Source organism: Cavia porcellus, unplaced genomic scaffold (genome assembly GCF_034190915.1).
Source record: "Cavia porcellus strain 051 isolate PalLab524CR breed Dunkin Hartley unplaced genomic scaffold, mCavPor4.1 scaffold_2, whole genome shotgun sequence".
NCBI lineage: Eukaryota > Metazoa > Chordata > Mammalia > Rodentia > Caviidae > Cavia > Cavia porcellus.
Window position 1 is genome coordinate 31,192,328 of NW_026947485.1, and position 22,784 is coordinate 31,215,111.

Here is a 22,784-nt window from a genome sequence, read left to right on the forward strand (position 1 = left end):
TATGCATTGTATGGCCAACTTTTTGCTTACTTGCAGAACAAGATGCTACAACTTTATTCATTGATTGCATTTTCACATACATGTAGAAAGAATTCGAAATTCCTGGTAAAGGATCCTGAATCTGAGTTACTCACTGCTGCATGAATCAGCGTCACAGAATCCAATCCTTCTATCTTCCAATTTACATCATATACTTCTTCCTTTTGCATGTATAGTTTGTAACAAACCATCTCTCCCCAAATCAAAAGCTCACGTGTTTCAAGGGTAATTAATTTTTATTGTTAAGAAAATTCTTGTAAATATAAAATAACTTTCTTATCTGGGACATTTTGTTTTCCAAAATTTCTTTTCAAAGATGAAAATTCTTGATGTTCTCATTTGGAAGAGTAGTTTATCAGTTATAAGGATCCCATCCTCTTCCAAAGATGAATCGATTGATCATGTCAAAAGCTCTCAGAGGCTGGTCATAGGGTAAAATGTGTCCTCCACCTCGAACAATGACCTTTAAAAAAAGACAAAATATATTTTTAAATTTAGAGAAAAGGAACTTCTAAATAAAGGGAAAGTTTTAATTCAGGTTAAAGTTATTTAAAGCTTTTATAAACTACAGAATATATTCTACTAATCCAAGCCTTTGGATATGCCAATTGTGCTTCATGAACAGGTATCTTCAAGGTAGGAAAGTTTCCGATTACACAGCTATTTTGATTTCAGTCAGTTATGCTCATTATTCACGTGTATAAACCTTGAAAATTACTAGTGTTTTCCCTCCTTGGACTGATCTCTGTGTTCTCCACCTGCTCCCCATCTGGAGTGAGGGGCAGTGTCTTACCCGGCTGGGTCCTGGAGGTAGAGAGGCCCACACTAGGCCCAGTCTGCCTGTAACTTAGTACTCAGCCTACCTAATTCTGCCTTCCAGCCAAGCTGGCTATCCCAGTAGGTAATATGTGCCATCTTAGCTTTTAACAGAAATAAAGACGATATTTTGATTCCCTTAAAAACACACACACACAACAGAAAGAAATTCTTCACACTTTTCTAGAACACTCTTTTTTCCAAAGCTGTGTCATCAAAACATTTTAAACATAGAACAACATGACACAATTTCATACACTCACAATTTAGATTCACTGTGTTTGCTTTGCTCATCCCTGTATTCATCCATCAATCCATTAGATTTTTTACAGTTCCACGTAAAATAGGGATGACAATACAACTGCATGAAATAGCTTCACACCACAATAACCAGAATTCAATTCAGTGTGTGTTTGCAGAGTTTTTAAAGTAAAGTTAAGTCAAACCATCCCAGCCTTTCCCTTTCTTTCTTTCTTCTTTCTTTCTTTGTTTTGCTGTCTTTCTTTCTTGTACCACCAATTGAACTCACGACCTCACGATTGCCAGGTAAGCGCCATGCCATTGAGCTATATCCTTGTCCCTGCCCCCCCCCCGTCACCATAAGTATAGATTCACCTGTATAGCTCTGTCACCTCTGCCATGGTTAGTTGGATAAAGTACTCTTCAACCATCCCTAGCTAAGGAAAGAATTCAAATGACGTGAGAGCCATCCATGAGCTGCCATTGCTTGGATGAATGGAGGACAGATCTCTGTATGGCCAGCCATGGCCTTTCAGCAAGTATCCCAAGCGGAGGACCATGGGAAGCCTTCATGATTCAATGCCGGAGGGCAAGGAACAAAAGTTAAGTTTGGGATGCCTTATGCAGGAGAGCAGTGTGGACCGAGATGTACTAAAGCATATGTGGAATGGACAGGGTTACCAGACGACAGAATGAGTACACCCATGCAATGCTGGGATCATTTCCCCTAATCTCTAGCTGCTGAATAACAGTCAGTAACTAAAGATCACTTCACAAGGTCCTTCTTAGGAGGCTGGGTTCTTTTACCTATTTCAATCTATGGGAACTGAAGCAAGAAAAAAAATCTGCTACATTTATTATATTACAAAATATCCATTTCTCCCCTGAAACCTGCCATCTTATAACCTGCTAGGAGGTAGGCAGAACATTATGCGGAGATTTTAACTTGGTGTGTATAGCTGTCCAAACTGCTCTGCACAAGAGCAGGCAGCATCTTTCACATGAGGTAACTGGGCTATCTGGAGCTATAAGGTGGTTTGCTCAAGTCACACACTTGTGAGACAATCAGGTAGAACCGTGCATCAGATACAAGTTCCAGAGCTTCAGTTAAATCACAGTACTTGCACAGTTGAAGCTAAAAGCTGAGCCAAGGGTATCTTCATGCAACTCTTCACAACCCTCTGGGGTAGTTAAGAGATGCCAAACCCCATTATGGGTGTGGGACGGGACTGGCTCCTCTTACATATAAAATGGAAACTGCGTTTTTCTATATTTAACCCATGGTCATCGGGGCCTCAGTGACTGTGGACTCCATCAACAGTGTGCATTTGTGCACTGGAGCCCAACATGTTCCATAGTTTGTCCCAAGCTGAAAGTAAACCCATGCATGACAAGAGAATTTTCCTGGAACTCTACAGGAAACCATTCACTCTTCCACAGTCCCAAGCTACAATCTTCTCCCTGCTGATTCTCATCCATGTCTCTGGCCTTGTCGGGGATCCGATGAGGGATTTCTCTGCAATTTCAGCCCAGCTGAGGACACTTAGCCAAGTCATCTGTGTGACAGAATCCAGCTGCGTCGAGTGGAAATGAGTTTGGCAGCAATGGTCCGGAACAGCAATAAACCAAATACCCAAGAGCTAAAGGTCTTCCTGCCCACAGAACCAGAGCTGAGGCTAATGCAGGGGCCTCACAGTGGATCACAGCTGGGCTCTGGAGTCAGAGTACACACATATGACAAGAGGCCCTGCAAGCTGTGGAACCCTAAGCAGTAGTAACTCAACCTCTCCAAGCCCGCATTCCGTTGACTCTACAGCACCTGGGAAAGAAGCATTACTTCTTGGGGTCATTGTGAGTTACATGAAGATTTAGTGAAATACTATCCATGGAACACTTAGCACAGCACTTGGCCTGAGTGCTCAATAAATACTGGTCATTAACATTTTTCTCCCAATAGTGATCCACATTTAAAATTCAAAATCAAAAGATCTGTACCAATTTAACTCCCCAAGAGCACTCACTGTTCTGATACTTGTATTGATAACCTTGGTTTAAAAGAGTTGTTTAAAATAGTGGTTCTACCACTGCACGTGTGTTAAACCACCTGAGTTTTCTGATGCTGCAGGTTCATGGAGGGGCCCAAGAATCTGCCTCTGTAGCAACTCCAAAGTGTTGCTGCTGCTGTTTCTGATCCCAAGACTGCTTGTTAGGATCCACTGTTCAGAACACTGTGTAATCTATGAGGGCAGGGAATTCTCTGCTTACATCAAGGGCGAATGTAAGTAGAAATGTGCTCCACACTTAGGACATCACCTTAGGGTTTTCTGACACCTGCTCCCCTGATGTGTCTTGTACACCTGAGCACTCATGCCATCCGTGTCCAGGATAACAAACTGGTGAGGAAAAGCTCAAAGGGCTAGGCATTATGCTTTCTTAGCAACCTACCCAACCTTGAGTCAATTTCTGAGCTGCCACATGTAATGACCCAACAACATGGGACTCAGTGTCATTATGAACAGAAAAGAAAGCTCCTTTAGGAAGAAAGGCCATTTCACAGGACCTCAGATCCCACACAAAGTATGCTCTCAAGCTGATGCTAATCTCAAAAATGAATTTATGAGTGCTGAAAGATAACCTATGTGATTATTTATAGTCAAGCCTCACTGCTCACAAATCAAGGACACAAACCACTCGGCAGCTTTTAGAGGTGTGTGACAAAACACGGCAGGGTCATGATTACATATTTAAATGTGACAAGATTAATCTCAAGGCTCCCTGGAGGGAAACAGTCTCATCACCATAACTGTATATTTGAGGTGCCTCTAAATTCATGTGTTCCAGATCCTCCAGGGGGTTCACAAGTGCATCATGAATTTTAAAAGGGTTATGCAAACACTTAAAGCATCATTCTACTTTACTTTTTAGAAAATTATACTATTCCCCCTGGATCTAGATACTGGACCCAGCGGTAAATATTTCCTAGGTGTGCCTTTTTAGATACCAGGATTCAGGACCTAAATTCCGGCACATTCACAATAGGCTTGCTGATGTAGATGTGTCAGGGAGACTCCTCAGGGGTCTCACAGGAGAAGGTCACTGAACAGAGTGGGTGAGAAAGCAGTGAGAGGATGCATGGCTGGAAGTGTACACCATTCCTACAAATGCAAGGGGCTTCATGCCACAGGCACCCACACATGAGTCTCTATGTGGTCCTGTCCATGAAGGAACAGGAGGATCGAAGGAGAGTTGAATTGGCAACATGCATGGGTTATGTGATGGTCCTGTGAATAACTAGGATGAACAGATCTGATACTATAAGGTTTTGTTCATGGTGGTAAAATGGACTTAACATAGATTATAATTTTAATCATTTAAAAGTGCAAAATTCAGTATCATTTAGTACCTTCCAGTATTGTGCAATTATTGCTTCTATCTAGTTGCAGAGTGTTTTCTTCACTCTAAAGGAAACCATGCCCATTAGTAACCCTACACTTTCCCCTTTCCCCCACAGGCCCTAGCAACCACTCATCTGCTTTGTGTCTCTATGTATCTGTCTATTGTGGATGGAGCCTAGAGGGTTGGAGTAGGGTAATGACATGCTCTGATCTGTATTACAGAAAACTTACTTAATATCTAATAAGGAGGCTGACTTGGAAGGCAGTGATACTGGGGCAAAGGGGCAAATAAGTAGACTATTAGATCAGGTAAGAGATCATGTAGGCTAAGGGAAAATGCAGCGAGAAGGGGAAGAAACGAGGATGTTAAGGTGGAATCTATAAAATCAGTGATTGGCCAGATGTAAAGTTAAATGAGAGCCCCCTCATTCTCATTTCAGACTTCTGAAATATGCAGATTTGCAAAGGATGGTGCTGTTAAACAGGACAGGAAAAAGAGACCTATGGGAGATGCAGGTTTAGGAGACAGAATATAAACAGTTTATCCAGATTTCTGTTACCCAATGATGCATACACCCCGGAGACTCTTGTTTGTTGTACAGGTCTCTGATTTACACTGAAGTTCTTTTACTATTTTTATTGCACTCCACATTTACTAAGTCTTGCCCTTTCGCTTTCAGACACTAACTGTAAGTAGAAATAAAATAAATATGCACTCAGAGACATATGAAAAAGAAAAGGTAATTGGAAATGAGAATAAAAACAAGTCAAAGCTTGTTAGCAGACGCTTCCTAACAAAGAATGAGGTAAGGCACTTTCAAAAATAAACAGGGCAGGGATCAAGGCAAAGAGTTGTGCCAGCAACACTCAGAGAAAACTATCAGTGACATTTCTCACCATGCGCTTGTAGTCTAGGATATGATTACTGAGTAGGAGACAAAAAGGGGCTTCTAGGTGCTTACAGAAGCCCACATACAGCTAGCGCGGTGGTGACTTTTGTGGAGTATCAAGACAGATTTTCAGTCTGCTCCACAGCACCCCAAAAGGGCTTCCTAGATGGAGCATCTTACTTAATCAATTGCAATAATATTGTAATTTGGGATTTCCACTAATTATGACTCAGTTACTTGTATCAAACCGACCTCACCCCAGTGAACACCATCAGAAGCTGGGTGAAAAATGGTTAAAGATACAGAGAGCAACAGGATTTGAGAGACCAAGATCATGGGAAAAAGGGATCACAGAGAAGTGCTCCTTCTTTTGAGTAATTCACGTGTTTCGAAGCTTCTCAGGAGCCAAGCAAAAATCAAATCAAAACAAATAAACAAAAACCATAAAACAAAATTTTAAAAAGCAGGTAAAAGAATAAAGGGGTAAGGGAAACTTTCAATAGTTTTATGGCACGAAACAGAGAAAATCCCCCAAAAAAAGAAAATGTGGAGGAGCAATGAGGGCTGACACTGCAAGACGAGCTGAGAAAACCAGAAACATGCCGGCCTCACAGACTCGACTCCCAGCACCAAATAATCATCTCAGGCCTCGGGTGAATGAATGTGTGGTCTGTCCCTACTTCAACTGCTTTCAGAAGAAATTAAATCCTTTGGAGGAAGAAATGGCATCTTTTTTTCTTATACATTTTAATATATTTTGTCCACATTCAACACAATTACTGTGCATGCTAAAAAATAAGATCAAGTAACTAAAAACCAACGGGCAAAAACAGATAACAGAAAGAGACCATATGTGAACCAGACACTGGGGTTACCAATTATAGAGTTTTAACTGTGAACAAAATATTTAAGAAGTTAAGGAGTAACCTAGAAAATTCACCAGAGAATTAGAATATGAAATAAACATTTAAATTCTAGAAAGTTATCCATTCATTGTTAACTGAAGTTAAGAACTTAATAGATGGTGTACTGGCAGATTAGACAGACTGAAGAAAAAAATACATGAATTGGAAGCTCACTTTTTCTTGGTTGCTAAAAATATCCATATTGGGGGGCCTGGGGATTTAGCTCAGCGGCATAAGCACCTGCCTTGCAAGCAGGCAGTCATGAGTTTGATCCCCGGTACCGATAAAAAGGAAAAAGACAAAAAAAAAAAAAGTCCATATTGAGTGAAGAATAAAGGTTTGGAAAGTACAGAAAAAAAAAGAAGAAAAGATTTGGGACTACAAAATACCTAACTTCTTTTCAACTGGACTCCTAGAATAAAATATAAAGAAGGAATAGGCCAAAAGAAATAGCAACATCTGGAGATACTGACTAAAATATTCCAAAACTGTTGAAAAGTTTGAGTTCAAGAAACCCTAAACAGGGTAAACACAAAGAAAACCGATTGCATCTATACATTTAATAAAACCAAAATCATAGCACATTTTAAAACTTGTCATAGGAAAAGAAACATTGGTTCCAACATCATCAAAGCAAGTAGGTGTCCTGATCACAGAAACAAGGAAAAATGACAGATAATAAAATGGTGTCTGTAAAGTTCTAGAAAACGTAATTGCCAGAATTTCTACTGAAATGAAGACCTGAGATGTTTTCAAGGAAACAATCAGCTGAAAAATCTCTTGCCAGCAGACATACACTAAAAGAACACTATTAAATTGTTCTTCAGACTGAAGTGCATTATCCCTGATACAAATATGAAAAATGCACAAAAGAATGAAGAATAATTGAAAATTTCCATCTGTGGGCAAAAATAATAGACACTAGCATTAACAATATCTTTTGGAGTTTGAACTATGTAGGAGTTTTAAAAAGACATTTACACTAAGGTGGCATAAATTGAGTTTAAGTGTTAAAAACTACACTAGCATACCTGGATAATGGTTAAATGTACAGACCAAAAGTTGGCTTCTTAGATCATGACATATGTTATAATCTTTAGGTAAATATTAGAAGGATAGATAATGAAATCCTACAACTTGAAAGTTAATAGTGGTAAAAGGGAGTTTATTATGATTCCTAAATTAGATGAGATAAATGGAAAAAACCTCTTTGGTTTCTATAAGTTACAAGAAATCATTTGGTGGGGAGCGGGGGGTGCCAGGGATCGAACTCACAACCTCAAGTCTCCCAAGCAGGCACTCATGCTGCTGAGCTAAAACCAAGGCCTTCAGGAGAAATCTTTTGATCAAGAAATATACTCCTTCTTTTTAGAGAGAGATGAGTGGTGAAGACCCTGCAATTAGGTCTCTTAGTGTCATCTCATTAGATTAGTTAGATGTGCTGTGAATGTGCCAAACAATAATTTTTAGAAGTTATAGAATTTTCTCCATATACCAGTTCAAGAAACTGGTAGGGCTGGGGATATAGTTCAGTGGCACAAGTGCCTGCCTGGCAAGTGCAAGGTCCTGAGTTCAATTTCTGGTACAACAACAACACAAAGAAACTGGTAAGTTCAAGCAAGGCGGGGATGAAAAGTTAGTTTTCTGTTTCCTTGGTCATCGTCGTTGATGGAAACCTAAAAGCACAGATCAGTGTAGCAGGACATGACCTGGTATGTTGGTTAAAAGTGTGAACTCAGGATTCAGAAGATCTGGGTTTGAACCCAGCTCTAGGACCTTGACATAGTAATTTAACTGCTGTACTTTTTCCTTTGTAAAATGGAGATAACATTTAGAGTAAACCACTTCTCTTAACTTGGCCAGGACCAAGGAGTTCTGGGAATACAGAGGCTTCAGTACCAAAGGTTAAAAATAAAGTCACACAATGTGGAATGACTCATCATTTTAAGCATATCCACTTCTATAAAGACTCGATGAGACAAGGCATATAAAATGTTGCATGATGCTCAGTCCTCAAACACACAACACATGTACCATATGTTGATAGAGGCAAAAAATAAGCATCATACCCTCATTATAAAACTTTTACAGTCCAAATACTAGTACTCTCTTTAATCTGTGGAGATACAAAGAGAAGCTACAATACTAAGAGGCTATCATTCGTTACTCTAGTTTTCTAAAAGTATTATGATACATCTTCAGAAAGCGAAATATGTGTCTGTCAGGTTTTTTGATTTCCGTATTATGAAGCCTTCTTTCCCATGGGAAAGGTCCCAATTAAAGTAGAGAAGCAGCGGTGTAAAATCAAACCTCCATCAAAACATTCAGTGGAGCTGTGTCTGCAGCGTGTTTTATCCCTTCGGCTTGCCAGCATCGCGAGGCGGCTCATCCTTTCCCTCTCACCACTGTCAGGCCGCCAAGACCTTACTTGCCTTAGCAGAATGGCAAAAAGCTGTTCTGCCTTTTTCCCCACCCCTTTTAGGAACCCACTTTACAACACAGGATTTGAGGCAATTAAAAAGTAATTGAAACTTTACTTCTTCATTGGGTCACTCTGAGACCAGTTTTTCTATTCGCTATCCACAAGAGGATGTAAAGCACAGTTCAGTTCTTTCTTTACTCTTAGTATTGTGCGTTAGGACCTACATGTGTAGTTTCTTTGCAAGGAGAGGATGAGAGTGTGGAAGAGGTGACAGAGGTCACAGAATTCAGTGCTCTCAGTCAGGATGTTGCAAGGTCTTAGATTCAGGCTCATGTCTTCTCGGTGTCACAGAACAAGAGCCTGCCAACCTGCTAACGCAGTGCTTCCCGTGAACAGCAGTACGGCAGGTTGTAACAGTGCTGTGCTGAGCTTCTCGGGGGATGAGAAAGGCGAAACAAATCAGTGGGCAAGTTGGTATCCAGAAATCAGCCAAGGTGGAGTGTTTACACCATGGAAATTGACAAACCATAGGAATCAGTGCTCTTAGACCATTCATTCTCTGACATTTTGTTTCTCCCAGGGAAGGAGGAAACATTTTGGTATTCTTCCTCTATTTCAAGGTAAGCTGAAGAAAGAGCCATTGAAGTGGATACATGATAAGATCAAATTTTCTCTGAGTTTCAGATATGTGCAAAAAGGTGAGGGGGGCCTTTCCATCCAGCCTGCCTCTGTGTTTCAGTGTAGCTGGCAGTCCTGGAGTCTTCAGGCCACACTCAGCATCCACATGGTCCTATTGCTTCTGTGAGAGCACCCCAAGATGCTCACAGCTAGTCTGTTTAGGAAAACTCCAGGTCAGACGGAATATTTGGAATCAGTTCTATCGTTGACTCATAGCTTAAGGGAGCCTCCGAACCCCTGGATGTCCGGAGGCCCCAGGAATTTAGGATACAGAGCGTGCCAAATGGGATGGCATTTTTATGCCATTTGTAAAAATAACAAACACTTTTTACTGCCCAGTCAAAAACTGTCCAAGGCAAAATTAGTGCCTTAATCTATCTGACCATGTGGCCATATTTCAACACAACTTTATGTTGCTTTTACTGCCTCTGTCTCTACCCCACTGCACTATCTACCTGATTTGTTTATTTTCTGGCTCTGTTTAACATTCCCACAAGTGAGTTTGTGGGTCTTTGGTTACACTTCAAATTAAAAAGCAAACCCCAATTCACTTGTTTTAAAATTACCATTAATTTTTAAAATCCATTCTCCAGGGGTAGAAAAGTTCTTTAAATTTTAGATCTCTTAGCATTTATTTACTTTTCATTCAGTGAAATGGTTTTCTTTTAGAATTTCAATAGGTTATTAAAAACCACTCAACAGCTAAGAGAAAATTATGCATTGTTGCCCAGCTGTTATACCTCAATAAATAGATCTGCTAGCCAATTTATATTTTAAATAATACAATAAATTAGCTCACAGAGCATTAACTAAGTGCATATTTGGGTAGCTTAATTTAGAAGCATTTTTCTTAGTTAATTGGTTCTCTCTAATGAGATGGAACCACATAAACTAAGAAGATTCTTGGCAAATCATTGAGTAAAATTGGGAGTTGCTATTGTTTATTATTTCCTTTGTTTTCAGGAAGCAAGCTGTGAGGTATTTTTTAAGCAAAGGAAACAAAACAAAAACCAAGAATCCAATTCCTTTTTAAACAGGAGAGGATATTGTCATCAGAACTGGGACAGTGAAACTTCTCCAAGGCTTTTCATAAATTTGTATTCCAGAATAACGCTCTCTCTCTCTCTCTCTCTCTCTCTCTCTCCCTCTCTCTGTGTCTTTTCCTCCTGTGGGTCACAGAAAGAAATAATGCCTCCTTTAGTTTGAAGGGAATTATCTTGAATATTCATTATCTCAGTATGTCCAGTCCATCTCCTACAAGACACACTGCTGTACTGTATGCAAATGGTGAGTAACCACAGCGCTCTATGAGATGCAGGACTAACACACACACATACACACACACAGAGGCAGGGAAGAGAGATGCAGAGATGAGGCAGGGGCCAATTTGATTTTACTTCACTGAACATTTGCTCAGTGCCAGGACCTATGATAAGGGTGTGCAATAGAGCTCCATTATTCTTGTCCTCAAGACACACAGTGTGTGATGAGGGGGACAGCAGGAAGGCAATTAAGGGGTTAAGTTAGAAACCTCAGGGTGGTGGCTGCAGTGGGAGAGGTGCTCAGAGCTGTGGAGAAGGCCTTGCTGGGGCAGGATCACGGCAGGCTGCCTGGAGGGGCTGCCAGAGCCGGGTTTGGACAGGCACACAAAATAGTTTTCCGGGCACTTAGCAGACAGGTCTTACAAACCCACGTAGGGAATCCCACTGAACTCCTCCTAGAGGTGCTTGGGCAATGACAAGGGGCTTCATGCTGTTTCTCAGGATTTTAACTGGGAGGAGGGTAAGGAAGAGCTTTGGGAGAGGAAGCAGAGGTGGGATCAAGTATCTTCACTACAGCCAAGGAGAGCTGCGACTGTCCTCAGCCCTGGGAGTTAGGATGAGGTCTGAAACCAGGGACAGACAGGACTGAACCTGCATCTTGGAAAAAGCACAGGAGGAAGCTTGAGCTACAAGGAAGGAGATTGGTTAGGACCAGCTAAGGAGGCTCCTGGAGAGAAGAAATGTTAAATAATAGTCACTTAAAACACATAGTCAGAATGTGTCTTTTAAAACGTTGAAAGCCTCACAGCCAGAAATGGTTTCGTTTTGGAATGTATAATATGGGATAACACTCATGAATATTTTTAATGTCCTCAAAATGCAGCACTATTTTTATTGGTTTGTATCACTGCAATGTTTTTCTTCCTAAGTAGTTCTTTGTGGTTTCTATGACGAGAATTAGGAAATGAATAAAATGAGGCCAATGCGGAGGATATTACAGAGCAGATGTGAGAAACGCAAGGGGGGGCCTGGGTGGAAGAAATGTGTTTGTCTCCTCATTTCTCTCCTTAACTTTCTGGTATGATTTGAAGTAAAGCAACCAACAAAATCACTCCTCTTCCTTGCCTCAGTGGACAAGTGGTGGGCAAGAAAGGATTCTGTCAGGGGTCCAGGTCCTTCTCCCAATGGGAGAAACCTTGGGCTTGCCTGAAAATTACTTAGTTGTTTCTTATTACTGAGCCACTTCTGGCAGAACTGAGTTGAAAGCTGGGTAGTGTGGTAGTTAACCTCAGCACAGGACCCCCAGAAAGAAAAATATACCTGTATGCGCAAAGAACCACCAAGACATGGGCATGGTATGTATGCTGTACCCCACTCTGTGTGTGAACGCTGGAGTCTTATAATTTGATGGTGATCATAAAAGAAGACAAGAGATAGCAAGGGAAAGAGGACACAAATCATGCATGTTAAGACACAGGATAGGAGACTAATTCCCCCTTTAATTTAACAAGCCCAGGTAAAAGGTGAGAAATCCAAGTGTTTGCTGAATTAGTGAAATAACCAGAATGCTTACATATGCCAGATAAGGATACCAGGAATTTGGAAAACAGAAATTATCTAGTGACATTCACACAAGCCCAAGGATGGTCATACTGGCACTGTTTGTGGTAGCAAATAGTTAGAAATGACCCAGTACGATCGCATCATAGAATACTACACAGCAATGAAAAAGAAAAACACAACTGGTCTTATCTACATGGGCGAACCTCAAAAAGCTGTGAAAAATACAAAAAGAACAATTCCTTTTATATAAAACTAAGCACAAAAAATAAAAAAGTTGTTTACAGATAGGTCTATTTGTAGTAAAATTATTAATACCAAAAAAGGGAATAGGATGATAACAAAGTTGTGGCAATGGTTACCCTCACAGGTATAGGATAGGCAGACTCCTGGTAATGAGGAAAGAGACTAGTTGGTATTTCTTGGCCTTGCTGGTGAATACAAAGGTATTCAAGCATTATAACGATTCTACGTATTAAGAACTTAATTTTAAAGAAGAAATATTACTGATTAATGTTTCCAAACTTATTAAAAAAACAGATCTTGAAAAGATCTAATATTCTCTTTGCGGTGACTTTTGTCTTCTTCCCAACACAGAGATGATGAGATGGAGCCTGCGTCACAAAACAGTAGGTGGGAAGGACACGACGAAGCAGATGACTGGAACAAAGGAAAAAGTGGATGTCCCTTTCCGCAGCGAAGGGCTCCAGGAAGACAGTGCTGGTGCCAGAATCTTAACCTTGGGTCCCTGGTTGATGTACAAAACAATAAATCTGAGGAACAAAAATAAATATCCACATCTCTGTGCCAGACAGCAAAGAACAGTAAGTTGCCAGATACTTTTGCTTTGATGGTTTGTTTTTCACTCTGTGAGTGCAAGCTTCTCGTCTTCCCTTATGTTAGAAGCTTGGGACAAATAAAAAATCACTTTAAAAAGTTGGATGTGCTTCATTATTGTCAGCAGGATTGTTCAGAATGATTGTTAAACAATGCGTTAGAAATTTATCATTGCTCTAGTCAGCCATAATAGACTGCCAGGAGGCCAAAATGGTAAATGCATCCTTAGCTTTCATTTCTGTTTCTACCTCTCACCAAGAGTTTCCTGGTAACCATGAAGCTAAAACTGGGTAGAACGGCAGAGCTCCGTGCCTTTCTGATAAATGCTACTAAACTCACTGCATCATTTGAATTTTTAATACGTAATGTCTCCTGAGGTGGACTGTCTGAACAGAACAAGGCTATCTTTCCCTGTGAAGACAGATAAATGCTGGGAAAGGTCCTAAGAGCAATGGGAACAGACATTTATCACATGCTAATATGGTGCCATGTAGAGTTTCAAGTAGTTTGTAACAATTCACTCAACTGGGGCTGGGGATTTAGCTCAGCAGCATAAGCGCCTGCCTTGCAAGCAGACAGTCGTGAGTTTGATCCCTGGTACCGATAAAAAACGAAAAAGACCAAAAAAAAAAAAAAAAAAAAAAAAAGAATTCACTCAACTAATCCTAATAACGAATCCTGCTTTGTGTGTCTGTGTGTTCTATAGATCCCCTTGGTTGTCTGTTGATGGGTTGTCACAATGTTTTCAGTGGCACAAACTGATTTAATGTCTCATTTTTCTACAAATACAAATACATAAATAGACACTCCTCAATATATTTATTTGCTGGATTCCCCATGAGTATCAAAATCAGTGGGAGCTCAAGTTGCTTGTATTAATTGGCATAATGTTTGCATATCACCTGTGCACAACCTCTTGCACACTTTAAGTCATTTATAGATTCTTTGTAACATTTAATGCAATGTAAATGCTACGTAAAGAGTTATTAATCTGTATTCATTAGGGAATAAGGACAGGAACATAGTCTGTGCATGTTATGTATAGATGCAGTCAACATAAGCTTAACTACATTTTCAATTGGTTGGTTGGCTGAATCCACAGATAAAGAAACTGGGGACAGAGAAACCCAACTGTACATACATACATATATGTATTAGAGTCTACAGATGATGTTATCACACAGACAAATTAAACCATAACTTTGTGAAGAGGCATGTATATATAATACATATATATATATATATATATATATATATATATATATAATGTATATTTCTAAATTAACACATTCAATAAGAGTAATCAGTGGGTTTATTAATTACTCTATAAGGTAGTGTGAGCATGAAAGTTTCAAGGTATTTATGACAGTATATGTGATATGAAAGTATTTCTGCTTTCTGTTAGTGACAAAGTCAAATGCATTGCTAATGTCTACATTCAAAATGGAAGGAAATGCTAAATTTCATAAAAAAATGTCATTTCATCTGGAGGTTAGTAAAACTGAAGATGTGATTCTTTTTTCCCTTCTAAGTGCACTGACTGACTCTAAACAACAGATCCTTATCCCAGGGTAAAAACTTATTAAAGTTTTTGTTAAATAATGCATACATACTAAATAAACTAATGATTATCTAATGGAAACAGCTAATATATTCAAGATAGCACTTCGCAGTCCAAAACACTGCACTTTCTTTTGTTTTGACATGGAATTCTATAAATCCATCATACAGTCTGATCATTAATTAATATCCAGGAACAAGTTCACTGTGGCTAGTGGACAGTGCCTTTGCTGAGAGGCACAACTCTGGGTGACACAGTCGCCTCTTTGTTGGAGGGTAGCACAGATGCACTGCTCTCTAAGGGTGTCACACACCACCAGCACATAATCTCAGCACAGCACAGAACTCTGCTGAGAAAAGGAAGCTCCAACTCTGAATAAAGAAAGGACTTTTCTACGAGTCTAAATTACCAACAGTCTATCAGTGATTTGAGTGAACAAAGGCTACTTGTAAACTGACAATACATGGCATGACATGAAGTCTAAACTGTAGCTCAAGGTTTTGGCTGTGGATCTCAGAGAACCAGTGCTGTGCCAGGGAATACAAGCAACCAGAAGATGCTTTTAATGTGATGCTTCAGATCAATGCTGGTTTGTTAAAACCATGTTCTCAAATTTCTGGTTGGCCTATATATCAATGAAATAGGTCAGGATGTAGGGCAACCTGTAGGAATCAGGATGCAAGTTTAGCCACGCATAAGCTGTATGAGGTTCCTGCAACATGGAGGCCACAGCAGTGTCAACAGGACAAACAGCAGCAGACTTCAGGATTCCCCAGCCCACAGCACGTTAGAATTCCCTACGAACCTCAAATGCCAATGCTCAGTTTCTGCCTTATACTAATGAAGTCAAGACCTCTTGAGAGGAAGCCCGGTAATCTGCATCTGCAAGGATTCAGACACACAGGTGAAAGGAAATGTGGTGCATGAAGGATGGCTGCAAATTCCTTGACATTCTTTTCCCCAAGAAGAGTCTTGCCTGGCTTTGTGATTTACCTTGACTAATGCAATGCAAAGGAAAGAATATAAGGTGATTTTTGGCACGGCATTCCTTGCCTTTCAGTTTGGAAGAGCAGCTGCAGTTTTGTGAAGCAGTCCTACACCAGAATCCACAGCAAGGCAGCACTGGACAAGAGAGGATGTCTCAGATATCTCAACTTCATCACTTGAATGATGGCGCTTCCAGCTGAATTCAGCTGCACGTGTGACCTAAGCTCACCCCACATGAACCAGAACCACCCAGCAGAGCCCATTCAATGCACACGGTTGTAAGAAACTGTAAATTGCTGTTTTAAGCCTCTAGGTTTTGTAGTGATTTGTTACACGACAATAAATACATGAAAAAAAGAAAATATTTACTGATAACTTCCAATTCATTTTTTTTTTTGAAAGATCAGTTGTTAGAGTCTTAGAATCTTGATGTGAATTGAAAAACAAGGTCTGATCGATCTTTCTACTGCAGATATAAGACAAAACCACACAGAAAGCTTAGGGAAAATCAAGTATCATGATAACAAAGGAAGATCAACTTTCATTGGTCCTTGACAAACCACTAGCTCTTTGTGTCTACCCCCCCCACCCGCCGCCATTCTTGAGAGCTAGCAAGTACGTTATCTGGGTGGCTTTCATGACTCACAGAGATGCACCATGCATTCCTTCTTTAGGGAAGGCTTTCAGCAATCAGCACTCGGCTGTAACCCTTCATGAGTGGCCTGAGCTGCAGAGGGTGGCCTTTCTCAGGGCAATGCCAGTCCTAGGACAGCTCTCGTGTGGTGGCTAACCAGTTGGGCATAGAAAGGCCTTACTATTTTTGTCCAATGTGGAAATATCTTTCCCAGAGGTCCCTGCACATTTGTCTGGGCTATACCATAGTTTCATTTCTCCCTTGGTCAAAGCCTGCTTTCCCATTCCTTCCAATGGTGGTGTTCCCCTCCTAAAGAACTTGTACCCCTAAACTCTGCCTCATTGTCTGCTTCTGGACAATGCAGCCTGTGGCTGCCATGCAGTTCTGATTAGAAGGTCGGGGTACAATCTGATAGCAATGTTCTGATCTTGGTCAAGAAGATAGAGACTCAGAATCCATGATCAGGACACTCTTTTCTATAGAAGGCAACAGAGCTGGAGAAAAGGGAAATACAGATTCTGTTTAAAATTGCTCTAACAAAGCCAACGTATTTTTTCAGGGAAATAACTGCATTTGGTAACCATCGTCTCAAATCTATGAAACAGCATTTTATTTGGTTCTTTAAAAAAAAAAAAAAACTTCATCCTTTCTCAACTAGTGAAATGCAAAAGTTGAATTTATTGCTCTCTGCTTCCTCTAGTCATGACAGCGTGATCAAAGACTTGCTGAACATCTTCTGGGAATCCACAGTTCAGAATGATCCCTATTCTGCTTAAAATTCTAAAAAACTGAAGTGCAGACAGGAAATCCAAGAAAGGCTGGTGGTTAGCTCCATTATTCCCTCCATGAATTGTCTGGAAAAACATTTAAATTCTAGCCTTCCATCCCAAGGGCTATGGTGATTCTTTCCTACACTTTTGAATTGCTGGGAATCAGAGAAAGAAAGTGATGTTATGTTAGATTTAGGAAGGCACAGTTGGCAAGTGGTGGTTGGTACTGCTCCCTCTCTGCACGCTACACTTTCTGTAGCTTCCTTCTCTTTGTAAGTGCTCCTGCCCCAAGGCAGCAAAATAGCAAGTGGTCTGAATACGCTGCCAAGTACAGCATACACCACTGCCTGCCCCTCTCCTCTTGCCATGAACAGCACATTCTCTTCTGGAGGGCAGGCATGTGGCCTAGATTTGGTCAGCTTGAGTGTTCTGTCCCCTCCTCCCTCCACTGGCCACACAGGCATGTAGAGAAACCATGAAGACGTGAAATAACTTGGGTTTTGTTTCCAAATAAATAACTCAATCTTTGTTTCCATCATATGAAAGGCCTAAAGTATATTTCTTAGGTAAAGCTGCTCTTTCCTCACTGCAAAATTAGTAAATGTCATGCCACAGTTAGCGGATAACAACTAGATTCTATAAAGGTGCGTAGCAGACCACGTATGAGGCCTCACAAAAGCTGAATAACTGGTAGCCATCTTTAGGGACTCCTTTGACCTTTCCCAAAGTAGTGGTTCTCAAGCAGATGTTACAGAGCTAACTATTAACTAGCTCTAGGCTAGAAAAAGGCAAATCTGAATTTCAAACCAGCTCAGTCTAACACCTCAGTCCACCTTCCTTTCATTAACCAACCTCCAAAGTGAAGGCTCTCCAGAAGAGTTAGCTTTGGGTGTGCTGTGTTCCTCCCCTTTTGTTTTTCTGGAAGTAACCTCTACAGTCCTAGTTCTTGGTGGAAAAACAGTTTGGGAGAAGCCTTTAAGGAGAGGGAAACAGAGCATACATCTGAGGCCTTCATATGGCAAGCCTGGGACAGGGGCAAGGCTGAGGTCTGAGTCTTGGCACAAGGCTTGTGGTTTATGGGCTGTATGTGCTTCTACAGCTGACGAGTGGAGCAGGGTCACCAGCACGCCATGCTCTTCCTAAGGAGACAGCTTTTAAGTTGGTGTGGGACACAGGAAGTACCATCTTCCAACAGGAAATTGATTCTCACAGCTGGGATACCTCAAAGCTTACTCCCCTCGACCTCTATTTTTAGGAGTTGAGGATCAACTGTCAAGAAGGTAGTCTTATGAAATAGATGGGGAATCTCCCTATAAAGCCTTTAAATGAATGAAGATGTATTATATACACATACCAATTTTCTAACATGAATGTATTATGTATTGCAAAAAGCTCCTAACAAAATACCCTATTTCCAGGGTCCCCTAAACTTAAATTCATCCTACTTCTGCCATTTTAAACTTATTCCCAAGAAACTAGGAAAATATGCTTCAAAATCATTAAATGCTCCTACTGCTTAAAAAGTGGAATACATGCCTCTGAGCCCACCATCCAGCACCCACATCCGCTATCTGGTACTTTCCAGTTCTCCTCCAAGCGCAAGACTGTGAACCTGAGTGTGTGCCCTGCTCCTGAGCAGCCCTCTCTTATCCATGGGCTTATCCAACATGTTTTCTTTGCACATCGCCCTAATTCTAGCATGTGTTCTCTTATAATATCACAAGCTCTTAGATAAAGCCAAAATTTTTCCTACCACTAGATAAAACTTATGCTTGTTATAATTAAGCTCAAGTACCTCTTTAAAAACCCTAGCATTCTGTGTCGGAAGGTAGGATTCAGGAGTGAAATCCATTATTTCCCAGGCTGGTTTTAATTATGGCAGAGCTGTGTACAGGCTGTAATTTCATTTGCTTCAGGACATATACTGCAGAGATTCTATCATTTCAGCAGCAGATATGCTTATGGAGTAGAAAAACATGGGGCTGGAAACTAGAGGGGCTGATTTTCATCTCAGCAAGGACAAAAAATATGAAGGAGTCTTTTAAAAAGTCATTTAGCTTCTAGGTCTTTAACCTGTCAATTCTTCATCTGGAAAACGAAATCTAATGTTGGTTCCAACTATGCAATGCTACCAGCTGAGATAATCCATCCTACAATTACTGGATAAGCTTGCAGTGATATTGATACTGAAAACAAAAACTAAAAAACACACATAGGTCAAACTACAACCAGGAAAATTAGGTTTGTTGTTAGTTGTGTAAAATTCATGATAGCAGAAGCCTCACCTGCTCAGATCTGTCAAGAATGAAAATTTGATGAGTGACTTAAAATTCATAGAATCTCAAAAATGTCTTTATTAAAATAAAAGCAAATAATAGAGATAATTTTAATTGCTTTCTTTAAGACATTTAACTTACATTTAAAGAAATATGTTTTTAAAGAAATTTACCAGGATAGCTATAATTCTGTTTTTTAAAATTTTTTTAATCTAAATAAGAATTGAAAATGTCTTTGGGGATGATATGATAACGATGTAAATATAAAAGCATGCAAAGCAGTGAAAATATTAACACAGGCCAGCAACTTTAATGTTTGGTAAAGGGCACAGAAAGATTTCAAAAGGAGCTGCAGGGTGGCCTGGACCATAGTGACCACGGATTATGAACAGCAAAACAGAAAGGATTAGACCTCTGGAGCCAGACATCACATTGGTAAGCACTCAGTGGCCATGCAGAGGCTATCCAAGGTTTTGGGCAGTTTTTCAGCTGAGAAGTGCATTTTATATATAGCCTTTTTTTCTTCCTCTCTCTCAGAAACATATATAAGCAGACAGAGATACATATACACGTATTGGTAATTATACAGAGAGTATACATTTGCTGAAGGCCACTCTCCTCCTCTATTTCTGATAAGCATCTCTTGGTATTGATTAAAAAATACACATTTTGGGTTTTTGCTAGAAGATCTATCAGTACTAATTCACTTCAAACCCTGCATTTGCAGACAAACTGAGGCTCAGAAAGTCTACAGCCTCAGATTACACTAACAGGCAGGGTCTGATTCCTAGAAAGGTGTGAATACCATGCACAGTCTTCCAGGTCAGACACCACAGATGAACTCAGAACACGCACTCTGCATCTGCTCCTGGAAGGCTGGCTGCAGCGGCACTGGTGTGTGTGTGGGGGGGGGGGGCCACTTCGAGTTGCAGGGAGCACAGTTCCCTCTCTCAGTCCCTGGTAGCTTCCCTAGAAGGGCTGTCATTCCATGAAGTGGACATTTCAGGTTATCACATGGAACAAATCCATTTTTTTAAGTTAGGAGTCACAGTGGTTGACAGGCAATGTGGTTTCTTTTTTGGCAGACACATACGTGTGCTTCTGTTTTGTGTGTCTGCAAAGTAAGTCCGTGGCGGAGGTCTGTTTTCTTCATTATCGGATGTCTGACATTTGGACAGTATTCCCAGATCCAAGCCTCACAGAGAATGCCTTTGTTCACATGTGCGCTTCCTCCCTCCTCCACTCCCCATCTCCACACTCCCCCAGTCCAAGAGCAACGCGCTAAGGGAAGGATCTCCGCCAACACTAAAATCACCTACATAAAATGCAGATCTCTTGCTGCGTGGTAAAACACTCCCTATCACAAACATATGTGGACCCTGCTTCTTTTGTTACTCAGCTTTTGGCAGCAAGGAAGGTTCCGCCATTTCATCTCCAAATGCGTTTTGCATTCACAAGGAGAGTCAGCGGGCTGAGTGTGATATTTGCCACCGGTTTCTGACTGGCAGCCAATTCCTCTTCCCACCTCTGTGGCACACACTGCCCTGAAGCAGCAATCTGGCCTCCCAGGCTGGACGTTTTGTGCAGACAGCCAAGCGGGACACGTGCGCAGCGCAGGCACTGGAGCGTTTCACAAGGCTGATCGGGGGGACGTAAAAAACAGGTGGTGGAGGCCGCCCTCAAGGAATCTGGAGGAAACCCTGTGTGTGCTCGTGTGCTTCTTGTCATAACACAGTGCAGGGACAGGAGAGGTGACAGTCCAATCTCTCTCTGGTAGCTCAACATTCATATCTGCCCCAAATACCTCTTACTAGTCTGACTTTTCTCTGTGGGATGATTTTAAATGAAGTATATTCCCAGATCTTGGATTTTATTATTTATAATATATATCATATATCTAATTTATAATATATATCTTAAATTTTATTTCATGTTAATGATTTAAGATTAAAAAACAGCAAAATTTGCCATGAGTCTGGTAATACTCTACGCTTACTGATTTAACTGAACACTCTCAGTCCTATTAGATATAACAGACTGGGGGCTTGAATAGAAGGAGTTTATTTCACATAATTCTGGAGGCCCTGAGGACCAACGTGCTGGCTAGTTCAGTTTCTGGTTACGATTATTTTCTGGGCCTGCAGATGGTCACCTTCTTGTTGTGTCCTATAGTAGAGACAGCACAAACCAGCAAACTCTCAAGTTTCTCTTCCCCCAGGAACACTAAGGACATAAAATCAGAGTCCTAGCCTCATGATTTCAACCAAACTTAATTAACACAGATACACATGCAGTCATATTTGGTGTAAGACCATGTGAATTTGAAGGGAGGGAGTAAAGTCAGTGTCTAAAAATGACTAAATGAATTAAACAACATACTAGGAACACCACTTGTCAGGATACAAAATCAAGACAAAGAAATCTGCAACATTCCTGTATATCGATAAAGAACCCACTGCAAAAGAAGTCAGAAAAACAATTACATTCACAGTAGCTTCCAAAAAATTTAAATTCCTAGGAATCACCCTAACAAACAAGTGAAAGACCTCTATGATAAAAGTTACAGAACGGTAAAGAAAGAAATTGAAAAGGAGATCAGAAAATGGAAGACTTCTCTTGTTTTTGGGTCCGCAGAATTAACATTTAAAAAATAACTATACTACCAAAATGATCTATAGATTTAATGCAATGCCTATTAAAAGGCCAACAACGTTTTTCACAAAAATAGAAAAAACAATCCTAAAAGTTGTTTGGAATCAGAAAAGACTCAGAATAATCAAAGCAATCATGAGCAAAAAGAGAGAAGCAGGAAGCATCACAATCCTGAATTTTGAATTATTCCACACATCCACAGTAGCGAATAGCAGGGCACCGGCGTCAAAACAGACATACAGACACACACACACACACACAACCATGTAAGTCCAAAGAGGAGAATTTCTGGAAAACCCAAACCGGGAAATCTAAAAAGTAGTCAGTAGTCAGGCAGGAAAAATAAAATCCAAAATAAATCAAGGACTGCCTTTAGCCCTAAACTAATGACTGACTTCTCACTAGAACTGTGCAAATTAGAGAACAGGGCAACATCATTTTTTACCTGCTGGAAGAAAATAAGTGCCAAGCTAAGATTCCATTACATAGGAAATGTCTTTCACAATCAAAAGGTACACAAAGACATTTTAAGACCAAAAGAGGAATGTTGTTGTCAACATAACATCTCTAAAATAATAACTACAGAGAGTTAGTGCAGAAATGCAAGAAAAAGTGAGTGATCAAAAGGGTGAATAGGTGGGTGACATTCAGTGACTACTGGCTGTATCAAATGCTGTAGTATCAAATGTGTAGCATCAAAATAGAGACAGATTAAGAGCTCTAAGGGTTTTACATTTGTCTGAAAAGTGGTGAAATCTTAATTTATGTTAGATAAAATGAGTCTAGAATTTATATTACTTTAGTATAATCACTGTACTGTACTGTACTTTAGTACAATCACTGACACAAATAATTTATTA

General features: G+C 40.3%; 1 protein-coding gene across 3 annotated transcripts in view; it reads right to left on the bottom strand.

The window, feature by feature from the left end:
• Positions 1-256: 256 nt before the first annotated feature.
• The window catches only part of Cpvl (carboxypeptidase vitellogenic like), a 123,718-nt gene continuing 101,190 nt past the window's right edge, over positions 257-22,784 (bottom strand). For all 3 annotated transcript variants that reach the window (XM_013150475.3, XM_013150474.3, XM_063239985.1), the window contains exon 13: positions 257-502. In XM_013150475.3, coding sequence (XP_013005929.1) covers positions 395-502 — 108 coding nt within the window. In that variant the 3' untranslated portion in view covers positions 257-394. The remainder of the gene's footprint in view (positions 503-22,784) is intronic.